Source organism: Penicillium canescens, assembly GCF_028828765.1.
Source record: "Penicillium canescens strain IBT 15451 chromosome Unknown utg000004l_segment0_segment0, whole genome shotgun sequence".
In the NCBI taxonomy this organism is placed as follows: Eukaryota; Fungi; Ascomycota; class Eurotiomycetes; order Eurotiales; family Aspergillaceae; genus Penicillium; species Penicillium canescens.
This window is the reverse complement of record NW_026703966.1, coordinates 2,379,249-2,397,294: the sequence shown is the minus strand read 5'-3', so window position 1 is coordinate 2,397,294 and position 18,046 is coordinate 2,379,249. Positions and strand designations below refer to the sequence as shown.

General features: G+C 49.7%; 8 protein-coding genes across 8 annotated transcripts; 6 read left to right on the top strand and 2 right to left on the bottom strand.

Moving 5' to 3' along the window:
- Positions 1-618: 618 nt before the first annotated feature.
- Positions 619-2,131, top strand: N7446_006268 (uncharacterized protein; the record flags this gene model as incomplete). The annotated part of the gene is made up of 4 exons (XM_058515016.1): positions 619-786; positions 835-1,713; positions 1,758-1,902; positions 1,989-2,131. The coding sequence occupies 4 exons, from the start codon at positions 619-621 to the stop codon at positions 2,129-2,131; spliced, it is 1,335 nt and encodes a 444-aa protein (XP_058372194.1).
- A 916-nt stretch (positions 2,132-3,047) lies between these two features.
- Positions 3,048-5,440, top strand: N7446_006267 (beta-glucosidase; the record flags this gene model as incomplete). The annotated part of the gene is made up of 4 exons (XM_058515015.1): positions 3,048-3,569; positions 3,622-4,338; positions 4,398-4,552; positions 4,609-5,440. 4 exons carry the CDS (start codon positions 3,048-3,050, stop codon positions 5,438-5,440), a joined length of 2,226 nt encoding a protein of 741 aa, XP_058372193.1.
- Positions 5,441-5,922: 482 nt separating this feature from the next.
- N7446_006266 (uncharacterized protein) lies at positions 5,923-6,318 on the top strand (the record flags this gene model as incomplete). Its single annotated transcript, XM_058515014.1, has 2 exons — positions 5,923-6,060; positions 6,103-6,318. 2 exons carry the CDS (start codon positions 5,923-5,925, stop codon positions 6,316-6,318), a joined length of 354 nt encoding a protein of 117 aa, XP_058372192.1.
- Positions 6,319-6,508: 190 nt separating this feature from the next.
- N7446_006265 (uncharacterized protein) lies at positions 6,509-6,912 on the bottom strand (the record flags this gene model as incomplete). The annotated part of the gene is made up of 2 exons (XM_058515013.1): positions 6,509-6,529; positions 6,607-6,912. 2 exons carry the CDS (start codon positions 6,910-6,912, stop codon positions 6,509-6,511), a joined length of 327 nt encoding a protein of 108 aa, XP_058372191.1.
- Positions 6,913-7,677: 765 nt separating this feature from the next.
- N7446_006264 (DUF1593 domain-containing protein) lies at positions 7,678-9,230 on the top strand (the record flags this gene model as incomplete). Its single annotated transcript, XM_058515012.1, has 2 exons — positions 7,678-8,046; positions 8,097-9,230. The coding sequence occupies 2 exons, from the start codon at positions 7,678-7,680 to the stop codon at positions 9,228-9,230; spliced, it is 1,503 nt and encodes a 500-aa protein (XP_058372190.1).
- Positions 9,231-10,085: 855 nt separating this feature from the next.
- N7446_006263 (endonuclease/exonuclease/phosphatase family protein) lies at positions 10,086-11,533 on the top strand (the record flags this gene model as incomplete). The annotated part of the gene is made up of 3 exons (XM_058515011.1): positions 10,086-10,289; positions 10,346-10,602; positions 10,672-11,533. The coding sequence occupies 3 exons, from the start codon at positions 10,086-10,088 to the stop codon at positions 11,531-11,533; spliced, it is 1,323 nt and encodes a 440-aa protein (XP_058372189.1).
- Positions 11,534-11,723: 190 nt separating this feature from the next.
- On the bottom strand, positions 11,724-12,804 carry nbp35 (Fe-S cluster-binding ATPase; the record flags this gene model as incomplete). The annotated part of the gene is made up of 2 exons (XM_058515010.1): positions 11,724-12,670; positions 12,720-12,804. The coding sequence occupies 2 exons, from the start codon at positions 12,802-12,804 to the stop codon at positions 11,724-11,726; spliced, it is 1,032 nt and encodes a 343-aa protein (XP_058372188.1).
- A 1,022-nt stretch (positions 12,805-13,826) lies between these two features.
- N7446_006261 (phosphatidylethanolamine N-methyltransferase) lies at positions 13,827-17,736 on the top strand. Its single transcript, XM_058515009.1, has 4 exons — positions 13,827-14,417; positions 14,536-17,137; positions 17,216-17,306; positions 17,383-17,736. Exons 1-4 carry the CDS (start codon positions 14,243-14,245, stop codon positions 17,443-17,445), a joined length of 2,931 nt encoding a protein of 976 aa, XP_058372187.1. The 5' UTR covers positions 13,827-14,242; the 3' UTR covers positions 17,446-17,736.
- Positions 17,737-18,046: the final 310 nt, after the last annotated feature.

The following is an 18,046-nucleotide window of genomic DNA, read 5'->3' as shown; positions in this document are numbered from 1 at the left end:
TGTGATCTCTACGCTCCGTCTACCTCACAAAGAAACAGGACGAAAAAAAAAAATCATTGAACATAAATACTCCAGTTACATGAATGCTCAACCCCAGCCCGCCAAAATGGAGAGCTTGCAAGAAATAGGCAATGGTCACCATAGCGAGAAATGGACTGCTCGAGAAGCCTGATGAGAGTGTGTTCTTTGTCCTTGTTAGCTCATGGATATGATATTTTGCGATTCTTGGAATATCTTTTACCCTTAAATAACGTTAAACTCATTTGTGTACCTACCATCAATGTCATTTACTCTCCAACCTACCCGTGTTTCAGCCTCTTTATCTGGACCTCGAGCTACTTTCGTATAGTTATTGTTGTCTTCATTGTTCGAGGCTTTGTTACGATCTCAATTTATTCTTATAATTAGTGTTCCTATTTTCGTTTTGCTTTTTTCTCTGGCAAAGGAAACCAAGTTAAGCAAGATTGCACTGTTCCAGTTTTATACAAGTTGCCTCATTCTGGTCGTTTTCCAACACAGAAGCTACTTTGTCACATTATACCAACGCCATAACTTTGTTTCATCTCTTTTTTTATTTGTTTGAATAATATACAAGCAATATAACTGATCATCGCCAAAATGTTCAAGAAGTTTTGCGGCAAGGTGAAGTGCTTGGGGCGCTTGGGACGCATGTGCAACTGTGATGATGAAGAAGCTAATACCGAAGGCCTATCCCAATCTAACCGCCCAAGTCAATCGACACATCAGAATCAAGATAATGGCCAGCGTCAAGCCATTTTGCAGAATGTTGGTCCTCAGGACAACGGAGAAGGGCAGGTGAACCAGGAGAACTAGCAAACAGAAGAGAACCAGCAAACCGAGGAGAACGAGGAGGGAGAGAATTACCCACCTCTTCCCCCTTCAAGAACTTCATCAAATACTTCCTCCACAGGCCTCACGCATGCGGTGAATGAAGCTAACCTCAGTGGAAGAGGATCCAACAATCAAGCTGATCCCATGGACGAGGACAATGGGAAAGATCCTCAAGAAGGCGGTAACAGCCCAAGGCCAAGTATTAGCTCGAAGAGGAAGCGTTGGTGCTTACAGGAGGAGGAAGACCCCGAATATGTCGAGGGACAGCAGGGTTCCTCTTCACACAGCGGGGGCTCTGGGTTGAGCAGACCGAGTAAGCGCGCGCGCTCCAACCCACCATCCCCCGTCCACCGTTCTCCATTACCGATAGCCAGCTCCAGTAGAGATCAGGTCCCTTACTGGAGCTGGAGTCCTGGTACCTCCCGTGAGGGGTCGCCTCGGCCGAAAGCTCCTCGGCCGGACTCTCCTAGTCCGACTCCTCAGCCGGAAGCTCTTCGGCCGGACTCTCATTGTCCGGTTCCTCGCAAGCCGACCAAAGAGAAGATTGCCAAGTATCGAGAATTAGGCGCCAATTTCCAAGCTTGGATTGATGACCCAAACAAGCCGGATTGTCCGATTGGTCGCTCATGGCTAACCCTAGACGAGCTTGAGAAAGTTGGCACAAGGAATACGACATGGCCGCGGACGATCCCGTGGAACTCCAAGGCGGCGACCCCTCGAGCACAAATATACCCCGAGGTGAGGATCAGTATCGCTATACGAGCCTTCGGCGGTTTCACGTTTACGCGGATCAACCAGAAAATGAAAATGCGTGGAGCAGTTATGAACATCTTATTGGACGGGGAATCATCATTGGCAAAAGTATTTGAAAAAAAGGTGGTCAGCATTGGAACGTTATCGCTCAGGCTTTATATACAAACGACTACAGCATTGATACTCTGAGGCATGTCATGTTTACAAATGTTATAAACGAAGGGCTCGCACCATATATAGAGGAAGTACTCTACCCTAGAAAAGGGACTTTGTGGTCAGACGCCTGGGAGGTGCCCTGTAAGAAGTTCCGACACGGTAGCATCGAATATCAGGAACTCCTCGGCACTAAGTTTTGGGCAAAGGAGTTGCTGCTCTTATTCTAGCGGCTTTTACTCGAGGTACTATGTGCGTCACCCAAATTGTTGTTTGGTCCTACAACGGCTCAGCCCAGATTCGATTTGAGATTGAGCCTAATGTTCCTGATCCAATTGCCCTGCCGGCAGCTGCAGGGTTGGGTTCCATCTAATTGGACACGCCCAGGATATTTGACTTAAGTCACATCCTTTTGGGCGTGTCTTAACTTTATTTTTATATTTATATTGAACTGTTTACAAAATGAATATATTGAATTACTTATACCATTTCTGTGAGGTGTCACAATTCATTTGAGAAGTAAACTCCCGTCGTGGCTTCTCCTGGTATATACACGTATTAAATAGTAGAAGGCCAAGAGCGACGAGAGTATCAAAGTTCCTGGACAGAATACAACCCCCACGTCCACAAAACTGTTACATGCGATACCTGGCGAGGGGTGCACATGGCAGGAGCTTAGACTCTGATTGCTTGATCAAAAAAGCCGATGGATGTCTTTTTGCTTAGTGCAGGACCCCATTGGGTTCGCTCCAGTTAAGACCAATAACGATGGAAACAGACAGGGACGGGACGATGCCAAGCTACGCGGAGTATCGGCAATTAACAGCAAAACGCGGGGTATAAGCCGTGCAGGGTTGCAGAATCTAACGGCAAAAGAGAACTATTCTCACGCTACGTCGAATGGCCGAAGTCACTTTTGTTGTCTACATTCCGAAGTTCCGCCACCCAATCAACAAGGGGCTTCGACAGGGCCCGAGAGCGCCATCGGAGAGCTAACCCTATTTCCTCTCATACCCCAGTGTAACGCAGCTGTCCAGGGGTGCCACCCCCAACGCGGAGATTAGTTTGTGCTTCCTGATTCAGTACAGTGGCCGGCCCGTTTGCCCACTTTCATGTATTCAAATCCAGTCTGGCACCCAGCATGGCGGCCAGAACGCCATGGAGGACTGAAATGAGGGGGTTTGTCCGTGAGGAATTTAAGCGCATTCTCATGAAAGGGGTTTAAAAGGGCCAAATCCGCGCGTCCGAGGGGAAATTTGTCTAGGGTGTCTTCGACAGCGACGAGAACCATGCAACATCTCCTTTTCTCAGCGCTAGCTTTAAGCGCCACCGTTCACGCCTATGGTTCGGGAAGTGCTGGCTGGGATTCAGCTTACTCAAGAGCCAGAGCAGCTCTGCAAAAGCTGAACCAGACTGAGAAAGTTGGCATTGTCACCGGCGTGACCTGGGAGGGAGGGCCTTGCGTGGGCAATACCTATGCTCCCAGCTCAATTGACTATCCTTCTTTGTGCCTCCAAGACTCTCCTTTGGGTATTCGCTTTGCCAACCCGGTAACAGCATTCCCGGCAGGGATCAACGCAGGGGCAACATGGGACCGTAGTCTTCTGTATGCACGCGGTGCTGCGATGGGCGCAGAGGCGAAAGGTCTCGGTGTCCATGTGCAACTAGGTCCAGTAGCTGGACCTCTGGGCAAGAATCCCAATGGTGGTAGAAACTGGGAAGGATTCTCGGTTGACCCGTATCTCAGTGGTGTCGCCATGGAAGAGACAATCCAAGGCATGCAGGACTCGGGTGTTCAAGCCTGTGCCAAGGTTTGTGATCCTACGTGTCTTTCGATTAACCTTGCTCTGACATGTTATGTAGCACTGGCTTGGCAACGAGCAAGAGCATAACCGGGATACCATTAGCTCCAACATTGGTGATCGGGCCGCGCACGAGCTATACGTATGGCCGTTTATGAACGCTGTCAAGGCCAATGTCGCGTCAGTGATGTGCTCTTATAACAAGGTCAACGAGACCTGGGCCTGCGAGAGCGATGCCATCCTAAATGAGCTCATGAAGAAGGAGCTCGGATTCCCTGGATATGTGGTAAGCGACTGGAATGCGCAGCACAGTACCGTCAATAGCGCATTAGTCGGTCTTGACATGACCATGCCTGGCAGTGACTTCAACTCTCCACCCGGCAGCATCTTCTGGGGATCAAATCTAGCCAAAGCTGTGGCCGACGGCTCGGTCCCACAAGCCCGCCTCGACAACATGGTTACTCGTATTTTGGCTGCTTGGTATCTCCTTGGCCAGGACCAGGGCTACCCAAAGGTCTCGTTTAGCTCCTGGGATGGTGGCAAAGCGACTGTTGATGTGACGGGGGATCATGCCAGCGTTGTTCGCACTGTCGCCCGTGACTCTATCGTTCTTTTAAAAAATGCGGGCGACGCTCTACCCCTTCGACGACCCAAGAGCCTGGCCATCATTGGAGAGGATGCTGCTGTTAACCCGGATGGACCCAACGCATGCAGTGATCGAGGCTGCAACAACGGCACATTAGCTATGGGATGGGGCAGTGGCACCGCGCAGTTCCCGGTATGTTTCAAATCGTTCGGACATGAAAGACCCCTGACTTGCTAACGACACTGGTCTAGTATCTCGTCGCGCCTCTCGATGCAATTCAAGTTCAGGCCAAGAAGGACGGCACAAAGATTATTCAGAGCACCACCGATAGCACTTCCGATGCAGCCTCCGCTGCAGCTGCGGCCGAGACTGCCGTGGTCTTCATCAATTCAGATGCAGGTGAAGGGTGAGCTAGTCCATATCTTTGACCAGCGATGCCATTTTTATTAACTTAAATTACAGGTACATCACAGTTGAGGGCAATGCCGGAGACAGAAACAACCTTGACCCTTGGCACAATGGAAATGAGCTCGTCAAGTCTGTCGCAGCTGTCAACAAACATGTAATCGTTGTTGTCCACAGTGTTGGTCCAGTGACACTGGAGACAATCCTGGCACTGCCGTCCGTGAAGGCAATTGTCTGGGCAGGACTACCAGGCCAGGAAAGCGGAAATGCGTTGGTAGACGTGCTGTACGGAACCGTCTCCCCAAGCGGCAAGCTTCCTTACACGATCGCCAAAGCCGCCGGAGACTACGGAGCAACCTGGAATGACGCACAAGTTGATGACTTCACTGAGGGCCTGTTCATTGACTACCGTCATTTCGACCAGAATGGGATCACTCCTCGCTACGAGTTTGGATACGGCTTGTCTTACACAAAGTTTGACTACACCGGAATTGCAGTTGATGTACACGCCAGAGCGGGACCGTCAACTGGCAAGGTCATTCCGGGAGGCCCAGCAGATCTATTCAAGTCTGTCGGCACAATTTCTACTACTGTGCGCAATACAGGTAAGGTAGCTGGTGCTGAGATTGCACAGCTTTACATCGGCCTGCCAAACTCGGCACCGAGTACTCCGCCCAAGCAACTTCGCGGGTTCCAGAAACTCAGGCTTGAGCCGAAACAATCGAGCAGAGCCATTTTCGAGCTCACCCGGCGTGATCTCAGTTACTGGGATGTGACGACGCAGAAATGGGTTGTCCCTACCGGCAAATTCAGCATTTACGTTGGTAGTTCCAGTCGTGATATTCGTCAGCATGGCTCGTTCACTGTCGGAAATTCATGGGGTAACTGAGTGACAAGGATGGCATTAGCTGACATGTACATACTATACTGTCCGAGACGTGTGCACCTAAGTTGGACTAGATAATTTTCCGAGAGCCTACACTCTCTGCAGAGATGCAGATGTGTTAGAATTTCAATGGATTGTTTTATCTGTGTGGTTCATTCTTCCTTAGTGATTTCAAAGTTGTCCCAGGGCCAAATACGGCCAATCGCATTCCTTGCCCGATAAAGAACATAGTGGTTGTCCTAAAAACTATTGTTCACGAGCACAAAGGAGATAGAGATAAATCCATGTCTCTTGCAACTTGTTACTTATCCATTCTTTGTTGGTTTGTTAACCTTGGTCAAATTTAATCCTAGCAATTCCCCGGTGGAAACACATAAATAGGCCCGATCAAACCACCTCGAGTGCTCATGCAGATATCGGTCTCTGCACTGTTACAATTCCCAGTACCTATAATCTACAGTAAAGTGATCTAGGTACTTGCAACCATGGCTTGGTGGGACAGTTCCGCTCCAGGTTGGACAGAACGACTCATCCCAAACTACGAGCAAGCGTGTGAAGACTTCCTGCTAACCCTTGATGCGCAAATCACAGTTTTGCATCATTGCCCAGGCTCTGGGCCCCAGGTAAGCGATGCGCTAATTGTACTTGCTAAAAGAACACATAAGCTCAAAATGCTTGGAGATGATGTTTGTGTGTACTTTCCCAACCATCCCATCGTCACCTCGAAACCCCCTGGCTATTGGAATGAGGTATTCCCTCAGAAATGCGAATACCTTGAGGAAGCTATGGGCATACTTAGTTATGCGCTACTCAGCGACCCAACGTGCCAGCACCGCGTTGCTGATGAAATTGTGCAGCTGATGAAGCCCTTAGACTTTTAGGGATTTTCTTGGTGAATTTTTACTATAAAGCATGTTATTTGTTGTTTTGATTCCTCCAGCTTTGCTTATTCAAGAATTTGTAGTGATTTGAAAGGGGTGCCACCCATCGGCTCATTGCTTCACAATCTGTGAATTTCATCTATGGTCCTGTTATCCTTTGACTCTCGGCGGCATGCGTGATAAATTTGCTCTATCGGTGTCGATTGTCATTCTGCGACAAGCGGGAGCATGGTAAATGAGATGCGCCAAGCATTGCAGACTGCAAGGGGTTTGGAGAGTGACACTCACATACGAAACAGCCAGTGGCGGCGAGAAGTTTCTCACAAGACGGTCGATGCGTTTAACTTGGGGACCGTTCAGGGCGCGCGTGCACTTGGAATGGAGAATGACATCGGTAGCATCAAAGTGGGCAAAAAGGCAGACCTGGTAGTGTTTGATGTTTTCAGCCCAGCTATGGTGTGTGTCGCCCAACGGGATCCGGTCATGGCCATTGTTTTGCACTCGAGCGTACGTGATATCGACACTGTGCTGGTAGATGGGGAGGTGAGGAAGCAAGATGGAAAGCTTTGTCCGGTCAGAGGGTTTAAGTGGCATAATGAGAAGGGATTTGCGATTACGGATCATGTTATACACTGGCGGGAGGTGGCTGACCGGACTCTCGCCATACACAAGAGGCTCGTATCCAAAATACCGGATGCCCTTGTCTTGCAGATTGAAATCATCTTCGGGAGATGTTTGGCCATAAGTCCAACTCTACCAAGTTGTCGCCCACGTGACATAGCATCGATTGCAATGAAGTTGAATACTGCAGGTAGTCAAAAGACCTGTGTCGATATTCACTTTCCAAGCAGGCGCATCCTCTTACTCTTTCATGCGGACAGTAAATCTCAATAGAATTGTCGGTTGATAAAGAAATAGGCCGAAAGAGACTATGAAGAAATTAACACTAGTAGTTATTGGAGTAGCCCAACGAAGAGTACAATCATTAAAATAGCTTAGATACAACATTGAGTCTTATCAGGGGATAGATGCAGCAGGAGAGTATGCCCTCATCAATATCATCTCATGAAAAAATAATACAGACCTCTCCTGGGCAGAATAAGGTACTCTCTTTTATTAAATGGCTCTAGATGGAGCAAGTAGTCATAATTTAGGCTAAGCGGCAGGTGATCTGCAGATTGATCGGCAGATTGGTGGTTGCGAGTTCCTGTTTGAGGAACAACAGCTTTATCGGGTAGGCTTAACCACTACAGAACGCGGGGAATGACGATAGTTCTCTTCATGTCGGAAGTTTACCCGTAGTATAAATCATAAAAGCTCAGTTAAACCCAGAAATATGCTTCAGTCAATGAGTACACCATGCTTTCCCTTACTACATTTCTGGTGCTGTGGACATTCACAGTCCAAACCCTTGCCAAAGCTGTAAACACCAGCTCTTTCTTGGCAATCCCCAACAAGTCACGAGTTTTCATCCTCTCGGACATCTCAAACGAACCCGATGATGCCGAGTCCTTGACCAGATATCTTCTCTATTCCAATCAGTTTCACACCGAAGGCATTGTGGCCGTGACATCCACATGGCTGAAGAATGAAGTCCACCCAGAGCAAATGCTGTCGATTATCGATGCATATGCGAATATCACCGATAATCTGAACCGTCATGTACCTCTCGACTCCCATTATCCATCCGGGAAGCACATGCGCAGCCTTGTGCGCAAAGGTGCCACCGTAAGTTCATGTATGGACCACACTCAGCAACGCTCTAACGAAAGCTGTAGAGCTATGGTATGACCGCTGTGGGCAAGGATGTGGCCCTGAGCGACGGAGGAAAGCTACTCCTTGAGCGCCTCCAAGAAGAATCCGATCAACCCCTGTGGGTTCTCGCCTGGGGAGGAACCAACGTGCTTGCGCAAGTCCTCTACAAAATCCACGACACATACTCAGCGACCGAAGCTTCAGCCTTGCGGTCCCGAATTCGCGTCTACGCCGTCTCAGACCAAGACGATACCGGCGCATGGATCCGGCAGCAATTCCCAGACATTCTCTACATCTCCTCGACACACGGCTGGAACCAATATGGACTTGCGGCCTGGACTGGTATCTCTGGAGAAAATTACTACGGCGAAGATCAAGGCGGACCTGATTTCTCCAAAGTTTCGCACGACTGGTTGCGCAAGAATATTCAGATTGGTCACTATGGCAAAGCGGCCTATCCGAACTACCAATACATCATGGAAGGCGATACCCCGACCTTCCTGTATCTCATTCAAAATGGACTTGGTGTCCCTGAGGAGCCTGACTATGGGTCGTGGGGTGGGCGGTACATGAAGATCAACCCGTCGACTGTCCTGAATTTGAACCACTACAGCGATGCGGCCGACCGGGTCGTGGGGAAGAATAATGGAACCTTCATCTCGAACCGGGCGACAGTCTGGCGGTGGAGAAATGCCTTCCAGAATGATTTCGCTGCTCGGATGCAGTGGTCTCTCCCGGCGAGTATGAGCAAAGCGAATCATCACCCTATCATCTCAGTCAACGGCAGTGCTGAGCTTGCTCCGCTAAAGATTAGTGCTGCTGCCGGATCGACTATCACGTTCAATGCTGCGGCCACATCGGATCCGGATGGTGACAGTCTGACTTACAATTGGTTCCAGTACCGTGAGCCCGGGTCTAGTGACTGGAATGTTGTAGGCCAGGTGCCGCAATTAAATATCAGCTCAGTGGATGGCGGCCGACAGGTACAGGTGCAAATTCCTGCAGCTAGTCGGAGCTGCGACGGGGAAGCCCTCACCCCGTCGGGTTGCTGGTTGCTCCATCTTATACTTGAAGTCGCGGATGATGGATACCATCCCCTGACGAGCTATCGTCGGATCTTGATCCAGACTACAAATACTACGGAGACATTGTCTTAAAAGGCAAAGATATACTGGGACGGCATGGGCGGCTCATATGAAGCCGTGTTTCGCATCCATGTATCATATTAGACCAGTTCGGGCTAGTAGCCCCTTTTACTTGGCTAAGCCTTCCATGCAATATACTATGGTACCGTTTATGATATCATATCTCTATTTTTAGTCATTTACAGTAGAGAGCTAGGTCTTGCGGAGTATAATCTTACTTCTACACCCTATGGAGGGCCCCCACGAGCTACGTATACATGTACATGTCCTGCGTAACGTTACAGTATAACACTTTTCAGGGGATCAAAACAAGGCACAGTAATGGCTTCTCCAATACTCCAATGGCATTCAAATGCAGATTTAATTTTTCCGAAGTTCCGAGTCCCCCTGTTCACGCATCTAACCGAAGCGGGCCTTTGGCAGAATGGGGAAATGGCATTGTCAATCATACCTTAGCGTGAGAACCGTTTCTTCTTGGCTGCATAAATCTTCTTGTCGCTTTATTATTCAAGGCTCATAAACTGTACCACGTGTTGGATTCTTCAAGCCTGTTCTCCCTTCAAAATCTTATTAGATAGTTTAATCTATGCCACAGGGCTAACGTCCAGGACACATCTTAAGTCCCCAATCACCTTTCAACCTCTTCTCCACGTTCTCAGGTGCCATTCTCCTTGGATCTGTGACATTAAGACGGATCATTTTTTCTTCTTGTTCTTCTGGTTGGCTCCTGAGGGTTTTCTGCAGTCCTTGTCAACTATAACCCAGGTATGGTTAGAAGCTTTCGACTATGTAGATTACAACTCGCCTATATAAGGACGAGACGCACCCTGGGACACCATAGTAACCATAAACGCTAGAGTCGCAAAAATGAAGCCCATTCTCCTGAGCGCTTTTATCCCAGCATTGGCCAGCGCAGCAACAAGCGGTCAATTCACCGCGCTGACCTTCAATGTCGCCGGTCTGCCTGAGATCCTTCAATCAAACGATGTCAATGGCACCAAAACAGAGAATGCGCAGGAAATTGGTACCTACTTCTCTGAATATGGCTACGATATCATCCATTTGCAGGAAGTACGACTCAATGTTCTCTATCTTTGTCTTGTAGATATTAACCAACCTACCTTCAGGACTTCAATTATCATGCCTACATCTATGAGACAGATGACCATGCCTACCGCACCGCAACATCAGGAGGCGCAGCAATCGGAAGTGGTCTCAACACTATCTCCAACTCCGACTGGATTGACTTCACACGCGTCAAGTGGAATAAGTGCTCTGATGCTTCCGGCTCAGATTGCTTGACTCCCAAGGGATTCACCTTCATGCGCTGGAATCCTGCCGATGGCGTGTTCATCGACTTCTACAACGTCCATGCCGATGCTGGGTAAGTGAAACCCAACCCCAAAACTAGCATAAATTACTATGAAGCAACACAAACTTACTGTCTCCGCAGCACCGAAGCCGATGACGAAACAGCCCGCAACTCCAACCTCCAACAAGTAGCGGACTACATCGACACCTGGTCAACAGGCAACGCAGTCGTCGTAATGGGTGATACGAACAGCCGCTACACTCGCGCCGACGACACAGGCGTGCGCGTCTTCAAATCGCAAAACGACCTCGCAGACCCGTGGGTTGATCTCGAAAAGAACGGCGTGTACCCGACTGCCGGGGCCGATGCGCTGATGTGCGATAACCCATCTTCGGTCGAGACATGCGAGATTGTGGACAAGATCCTATACAGAGGCTCTGATATTGTCACTCTGGGAGCGGAGAGTTTCGCCTATGTTGGCGACAAATTCACGAACACGAACCCCGATTACCTGGGTGATGTTCTTTCGGACCATGATCCTATCCTGGTGAACTTTACCTGGTCGCTTTCTAGTTCGGTGCGGCAGAGTCAGTTCTCGGGCGGTCCTCATGGGACTTGGTTTAGTGATTTGCCTAGTTTGCCTTCGTCGCCTGTGGCTTCTGTTGTTACTTTCCGTGGTGCGGAGAGACTTGATTCTGTTGCTGTGAAGTTGGCTGATGGGACTGAGTTTGCTCACGGTGGCACTGGGGGTTCGGAAGTTTCTCTTACTCTTGGGCCTGGGGAGTATTGGACTAAGACTGAGCTTTGCACCGGTCAGTATGACAGCCATACTCGGAACTTCTATATCAAGGCTACTACCAGTGCGGGTAATACTCTGGAGGCTGGAACTGCTACTGATAGCTGTACGACGTTCACTGCCGATGATGGGTTTGCTGTTGTTGGTTTCGTCGGACAGACGGGTGACGAGATCGATCAATTGGCTTTGATCTATGCTGCCTACTGATTCCGGGAGGAGAGTGAGGAAAGTAACAGTTTATGGAGAGTTTTGGTTACAATGGATCTGCATGTCCATATTCCATTTCGTCCAATGGTATCAATCAAATTATGTTCTATGCAATTATATCCAAACGCCAAGATAAAAGCCGTACCCATATGCACCACGCTGTGTAAATACGCGAAAAAAAAAGAGCACCTCATTCAATCATATCCTCTGGAAGGACATCATCCGGGTTCTCGCCGATAGCCTTGCCTACCGCGCGTACGACACGCTTGATGGCCTTGGACGCCGGACTGTCCGGGAAGTTGTCGACAAAGCTCTCACCAAAATCGCACGCCATGCCGACCCGGGGGTCCAGAGGAACAGCACCTAGGAAAGGGATATCCATTTTCTTCGCCAGCCGGCGACCTCCACCAGTCGTCGCACGGAAGATCTGAGACTCATGTGTGCAGTTGGGGCAAACAAATCCGGACATGTTCTCGACCAGCCCAAGGACACGGATGCCAGCCTTGCGACAAAAGTCGACTTCTTTGCGCACGTCTAGCAACGAGACCTCCTGCGGGGTAGTCACGACGACGGCGCCATCAACGCCAGATTCTTTCAGAAGAGAGTTGACTGACAGATGCTCGTCGGAGGTTCCAGGAGGGGTATCGACAATCAGGTAGTCGAGCTCGCCCCAGTCCACATCCTTAAGGAATTGTTTGATGAGTCCGTTCTTCTTGGGTCCGCGCCAGATGACCGCGTCATCCCGGTTGGGTAGCATGAACTGCACACTCATTGCGCCGAGGTTATCCGTCACCCAGACTGGACTCCAGCCCGCATTGCTGACGTGAATTGTTTCTGATTCCACGCCCATCATTTTTGGGATCGAGGGTCCGCAGATATCGGTGTCCATGATGCCGACCGTTGAGTCTGGGTTTGAGGCGAAGCCGTGCGAGAGCAGAGTTGAGAATGTTGACTTTCCTACTCCTCCCTTACCGGAGAGAACTAGGATCTTGTGCCGAATCTGGGAGAGGCGCTCGGTGATGATTGGAATATCGGGATCTGGTCCTTTGGGTGCGGTCGCGCAGATTTGTTGGTTTGGACAGCCGGCGCAAGCATCGCCTTGACCGGCTTGTTCGGACTCGGGGCCTGGGCAGTGCTCTGGGTAATGTTAGCAGGTAGGTTCAGTCGAGATTCTGCGTATACGTACCTGGTTCAGGTGCGACAAGGCTGGGCGCTACCTTGGACGACACAGCCAGAGATTCCTCGGCCGGCTCCTCCACGAAGGGTGCCATTATGCTATGCTCAATGTGTAATCTGAACAAGAGAGATTATAGGCAGATGATATTCAGTAGGAGAGAAATTCAAGGTCCGGTGGCGGATTGATGCTTGATAAGCGGGGATGACTAAAATGTCCCTACGATTGGCGGGGTCATGCCTTGCTGCGGTGTCGGAGCAAGCAACAGACGTCTACATCAAATTGGTTATTTAATACACACTAGGTTGAATCAATATGTTCATTCAAAATAGTTCAAAGTGTTCTAAAAAAGTATTCTAAGCAAGAATATATATATGAGGTGATTGGCGGATTAATTTGGCCAATCCTGTGCTGATATGTTGCCTGAGGCTTTATAGCTAAAGACTCATGCGGCATTCGAATTGAACTCATGTAGCCGAGCACGACATTTCGGAGACGAGATGCATGCGTAGTGTGTCCTACGTGTAGTGGCTAATGTATATGTAGACCCCTGCTCAGGTCGAGAGGTTTCCTATGCACCTAACTATTGGCCAAGTTACATTATACGCCCACATGCTGCAGAAGACAGGGCCAAGAGGGCCCTGTCAGAACCTAACCAAGGGGCCAGAATCTTGATTAAGTGCCCCACGGCAGGATAAAAACCGTAGCCTCGTGCAACAAATAATTGGCATATAACGTTGTGCTTTGTATGGGTAAGACAAGACGCCAGGGATGGGCTGCATAATGATAGAGTCTTTGTAGTGCTTTTCAAAAGGCTGCTGATGCAGAATGGCACTATTTTGAGTAACCATTATCAATCTTGAGTCTCTAACGCACTGACAACAACGGTGCCTGTCGTGTTGTCGTGTGTGCATATCGATCAGCGCCACTCCAGGATGCGGATAGGATGATGTCAAGGACCCCACAGGGCGTGGTTCACCTCATTGGGTATACGAACCCGATCAGAATGCATGTTGTATGCGGGGATGGCTCGGGCACACACGGTTAAATCAATCTATGAAGTTGTAGAGGGCACGAGTTGCACAGGCTTCCGCCGTTGCCGCTTGTATGGTGATGTACCCCGCGGTCATAGTGCTGGAATGCCATTGTCGAGTTGGTGTAAGACACATCTTAAGCCCTAACGTGTCCTGTTCAGGAATAGACACCAGTCCCAACAATTCCCAAAGCTAAAGCCACTTAGCGTCTTGGTTGATCAGACCCCGTTTCTGTGCCCTTCCGCTCCATTCGGGGGCCCGCTTCCTGTAGGAGAACAGGCGTCTCAATGGTTCCACTCTCTTTTCGCCTATAAATACTCTGACTCGCCGCAGAATAATCCCAATTTGAGAGAAGAAAAGAAATTGTAAACAAGGGCGGAAGGAATTGCCACATGCCAACTGACTAAACTAGATCCGGTTCTGTCACATGTCACATGCTATTGTCGTCACTTTCAGTCTCAACACTCTCAGTTTCCTCAACTCTCTCTGAGATCTTTCAACATGGATCGAGGCCTTTCAACAGGGGCCCATCAAGATATTGATGGGCTACGCGAGAGAAATGTGCGCGCCGATTCAACAGTCGGTCGCGAGGCTCTAACTGCCACTGGGGAAGCGGAGGCCAAAGACAAAGCCGGCAACGAGCTTAAGACCTTTGGGAGAACTCCCGATGGCACAGGTAAGCCTTTGATGTTGGAAATATGCTCTTGGCGATTGGACTGCAGGCTTTACCTGTTTTTAATCCTCCCAGTGCTGTCGAGAGCGTGTGGCTAACCGAGTCCGGTGTGTCTATACAGTGTTCACCGTCCCGCAGACTCATGACATGGTCTCCCAGCTTCTTTCGCCGTCGGAACCAAAGAACTTTGGTGATCTCGTGGTAATAATCCTACTAGCAGGACACATTCTGTTTCTCTGGGCACTCCCGGCGGGCGCGAAAATCCCGGTCTTTGCGGTCACCTACCTCTTCTGGCGCATGGCCTACAATGGAGGAATAGGGTGGCTGCTGCACAACCAGTCGCATCATAAGACGTTGCTTCGGTGGGCTGAGAAGACCAAGGTTTTTGTCAATCCTGCCACTGGGAAGAACCCACACCCCAAATTGTATAATTGGATCAAAAAAGAGCTGGAGACCAAGATCCCGCAGGATTACTCATTCGACGATGCCCCAATTGAATACAACACCTGGCTTGTCTTTAGACGTCTTGTGGACTTGATTCTCATGTGTGATTTCACTTCCTATTGCCTTTTCGCGATTGCTTGTGGCCACCAACCCGTGGACGAGAGCTTGATCATGGCTATTCTTCGCTGGTCTGCAGGTATCGTGTTAGTGCTGTTCAACCTCTGGGTCAAATTAGACGCCCATCGAGTTGTCAAGGATTATGCCTGGTATTGGGGTGATTTCTTCTACCTCATTGACCAAGAATTGACTTTCGATGGTGTGTTCGAAATGGCACCTCACCCAATGTATTCGGTCGGCTATGCGGGATATTACGGAATCTCCCTGATGGCGGCCAGCTATAAAGTGCTGTTCATCTCTATCATTGCCCATGCAGCACAATTCGCCTTCCTGGTCCTCGTGGAGAACCCACACATCGAAAAGACCTATAACCCACCACCTCCCCGAAAGCGCTCTACTTGTGTGGACTCCGCCTCCAGGCTCCCGATTGATTTAGACACTCCAAACGCGACAACCCCGTCTGAAGATCAACTTCCCAATGCGACCTCCTCGTACTCGGCCAAGCCACCCCAGTCAGTCCACAACCTCTTGGGGCTGCGCAACCTGGACCTGTATAGAACCACGGATTCTTCGATCTTACTCGTCCAGATTCTTGTATTCTCAATCACGGCTTTGACGCCATCCACTCCGAAGTATCAATTCCTGTTTGTGGCCCTTGCGACTGCTTCCAGGATTTGGTACTCATTAGGCATTGGATATCTTTTGCGGAACCAATCCAACACCAAATCTTGGACCAGACATTTTGTCAAGTATGGCGACACACCACAAGAAGCGTGGAACCAATGGAAGGGTACGTATCATCTCAGCATGGTTCTGTGCTACTCCACTTTCATTGCTGCCGTGTGGAAGATGTACACTTTCCCGGCTGACTGGGGCTACGGTCTCGTTTTGTTCCGACACATTCTCGGAGCAGGTCTGATTAGTCTGCAAATCTGGACTTCGGTCAGCATCTACGAGTCCCTCGGTGAATTCGGCTGGTTCTTCGGTGACTTCTTCTTCGATGAGTCCCCTAAGCTTACCTACAACGGTATCTACCGCTTCCTCAACAATCCCGAGCGCGTCCTCGGTCTGGCAGGTGTATGGGGCGCCGTCCTTATCACCAGCAGCGGAGCTGTCACCTTCCTCGCTCTGTTGAGCCACATTCTGAGCATGGCTTTCATCCAATTCGTGGAACGGCCGCACATGCAGAAACTATACGGCCGTAGTCTTCGCCAGGATGCCGGTCTCGTCAAGAGCCTCAAGCGGTCCCTGCCTCCCTCTCTCCAGCAGCTCCACGGAAGTGTTGACAAGATGTTTGATGACTCCTTCGACTTCATCGAAGAGCTCCTCGACAACGCCCGGCCAAAGCTCGCTGCAGGAGTGAACACCTTCGTCAAAGATACCACAGCCCTCTTCCAGAAGTATCCCGCTCGTGTCACCATCTCCCGCATCGATGCGGACCTGGCTGGATTCGATACCCGCGACTATTCTCTGTCTGTGGAAGGAACCAATGCCTTGTCTTTCGAGGAAAGCCAGAAGAATAAGGGCCGCGAGGGTGCCAATGCTCGCATGCCCCTGGACCGCCGTGGTGACCTCAAGGACCTGACCTTCGAATACGGTTCCCCAATCAAGGTCAAATGGACTGCCCCTCTCAACCACAGCAAGAAGGACTGGATTGGTATCTACCGCGTCACAGACAACACCTCTCGCGAGGTGACCCGTGTATCATCGCAAGGCCGCTGGGTCGCAACTAACGAGGGTTCATATGACAACCTGACCTGTGAAAAGGGCATTCTGACGAGCGATGTTGTCATCCAATCCTCTCAGAGCAACGACAAGGACGCCCGTGAGTTCGCCTCTGGCGAGATTGTTCTTTCCGGCGACAAGCTCTTCTGGACGCAAGGCGTCTTCGAGCTCCGCTACCACCACAATGGCATGCACAATGTCATGGCCATCTCGCGACCCTTCGAGATCCGCATCCGTCGCTCAAACGAAGATGACACCGTCGTGGACGCAGAATCCATCTCGGAGACTGCCGTTGAGAATGCTTTGTTACCTGTTGTTCGAAACTGCTTCGACCGGGATCCTGAAATCGCTCCCGAGACCGTGGATGAGCAGTTTGGCGGTCTTGTAGAACGGGATGGCAAGTTTGCGAAGCGTGTTGTGTTTGCTATTCATCAGATGTGAGTCCCCCATCCCTACAAACTTTGGATTTGCATCCTCCTAACCACTGATGTATCATTTGCTAACCCGCCATCTAGGTTTGGTATCGAATTAGCACCCGAGGTTGTCAAATCGGATGGCAATGTCCGAAACCTCGCCTGGAGAATATGCAACGCCAAGAAAGTACTGGTAGGTATCAAATAGCCCGCTGGATAGCAATATTTCCTTGAACCAAAACCTCGAAACTAATTGCGAAATCGCGCAGGCTCCTTACAGCATGTCCAGGTCCAATGGCACGACGACACCCCTCGAGGAGAACAAAGAATAAATGAGTACGGGTACTTAAAGAGAGAGATATTGCTTGTCCGAGAAGCCGTGTTCTGTTTGAGTCGGGTATGTGTGTGACCACGGCTGTCTGTGAAATGCCGACAATGTGAGGTGGGTGGGCTCGTTTCGTTTCTTGAAAGGCATTTTGCTTTACGTGAAAGAGAAGGGCGCGAATTAGAAATGGTGTCATGAAGAAAAGGAGTTGTTCTGCTTGTTCGCTTGATTCGCTTGATATGCGAAGGTTCATATTCATGATTCCCACGGTGTTTTGTGTTTAGAGATAAGGAGGTAGGCGGCGGCGGTGATTTTAATAGCCTCGCTATTGAGGACCCCCAGAGGTTAGGTACGACTGCGAGCCATTTGGCCGGTTTTACTCCTATGTACATTGCTTTAGGGTTAATGTATTATTTTGCTTGAGCTCGCTTACTACGGTGACGATGTACAAGTGCAGAATGATTGACAAATTCAAATCATGGATATTCATTTTTAAAGCTAATGTTGGATATATAGAAGTACGGGCAGACCTAAATCTTTGAAGCTGTCAGCGTAATTCACCAAGAGCAGTGATAGCAGAAGCAAGGAGCGTGTAGCTTAATCAGCCA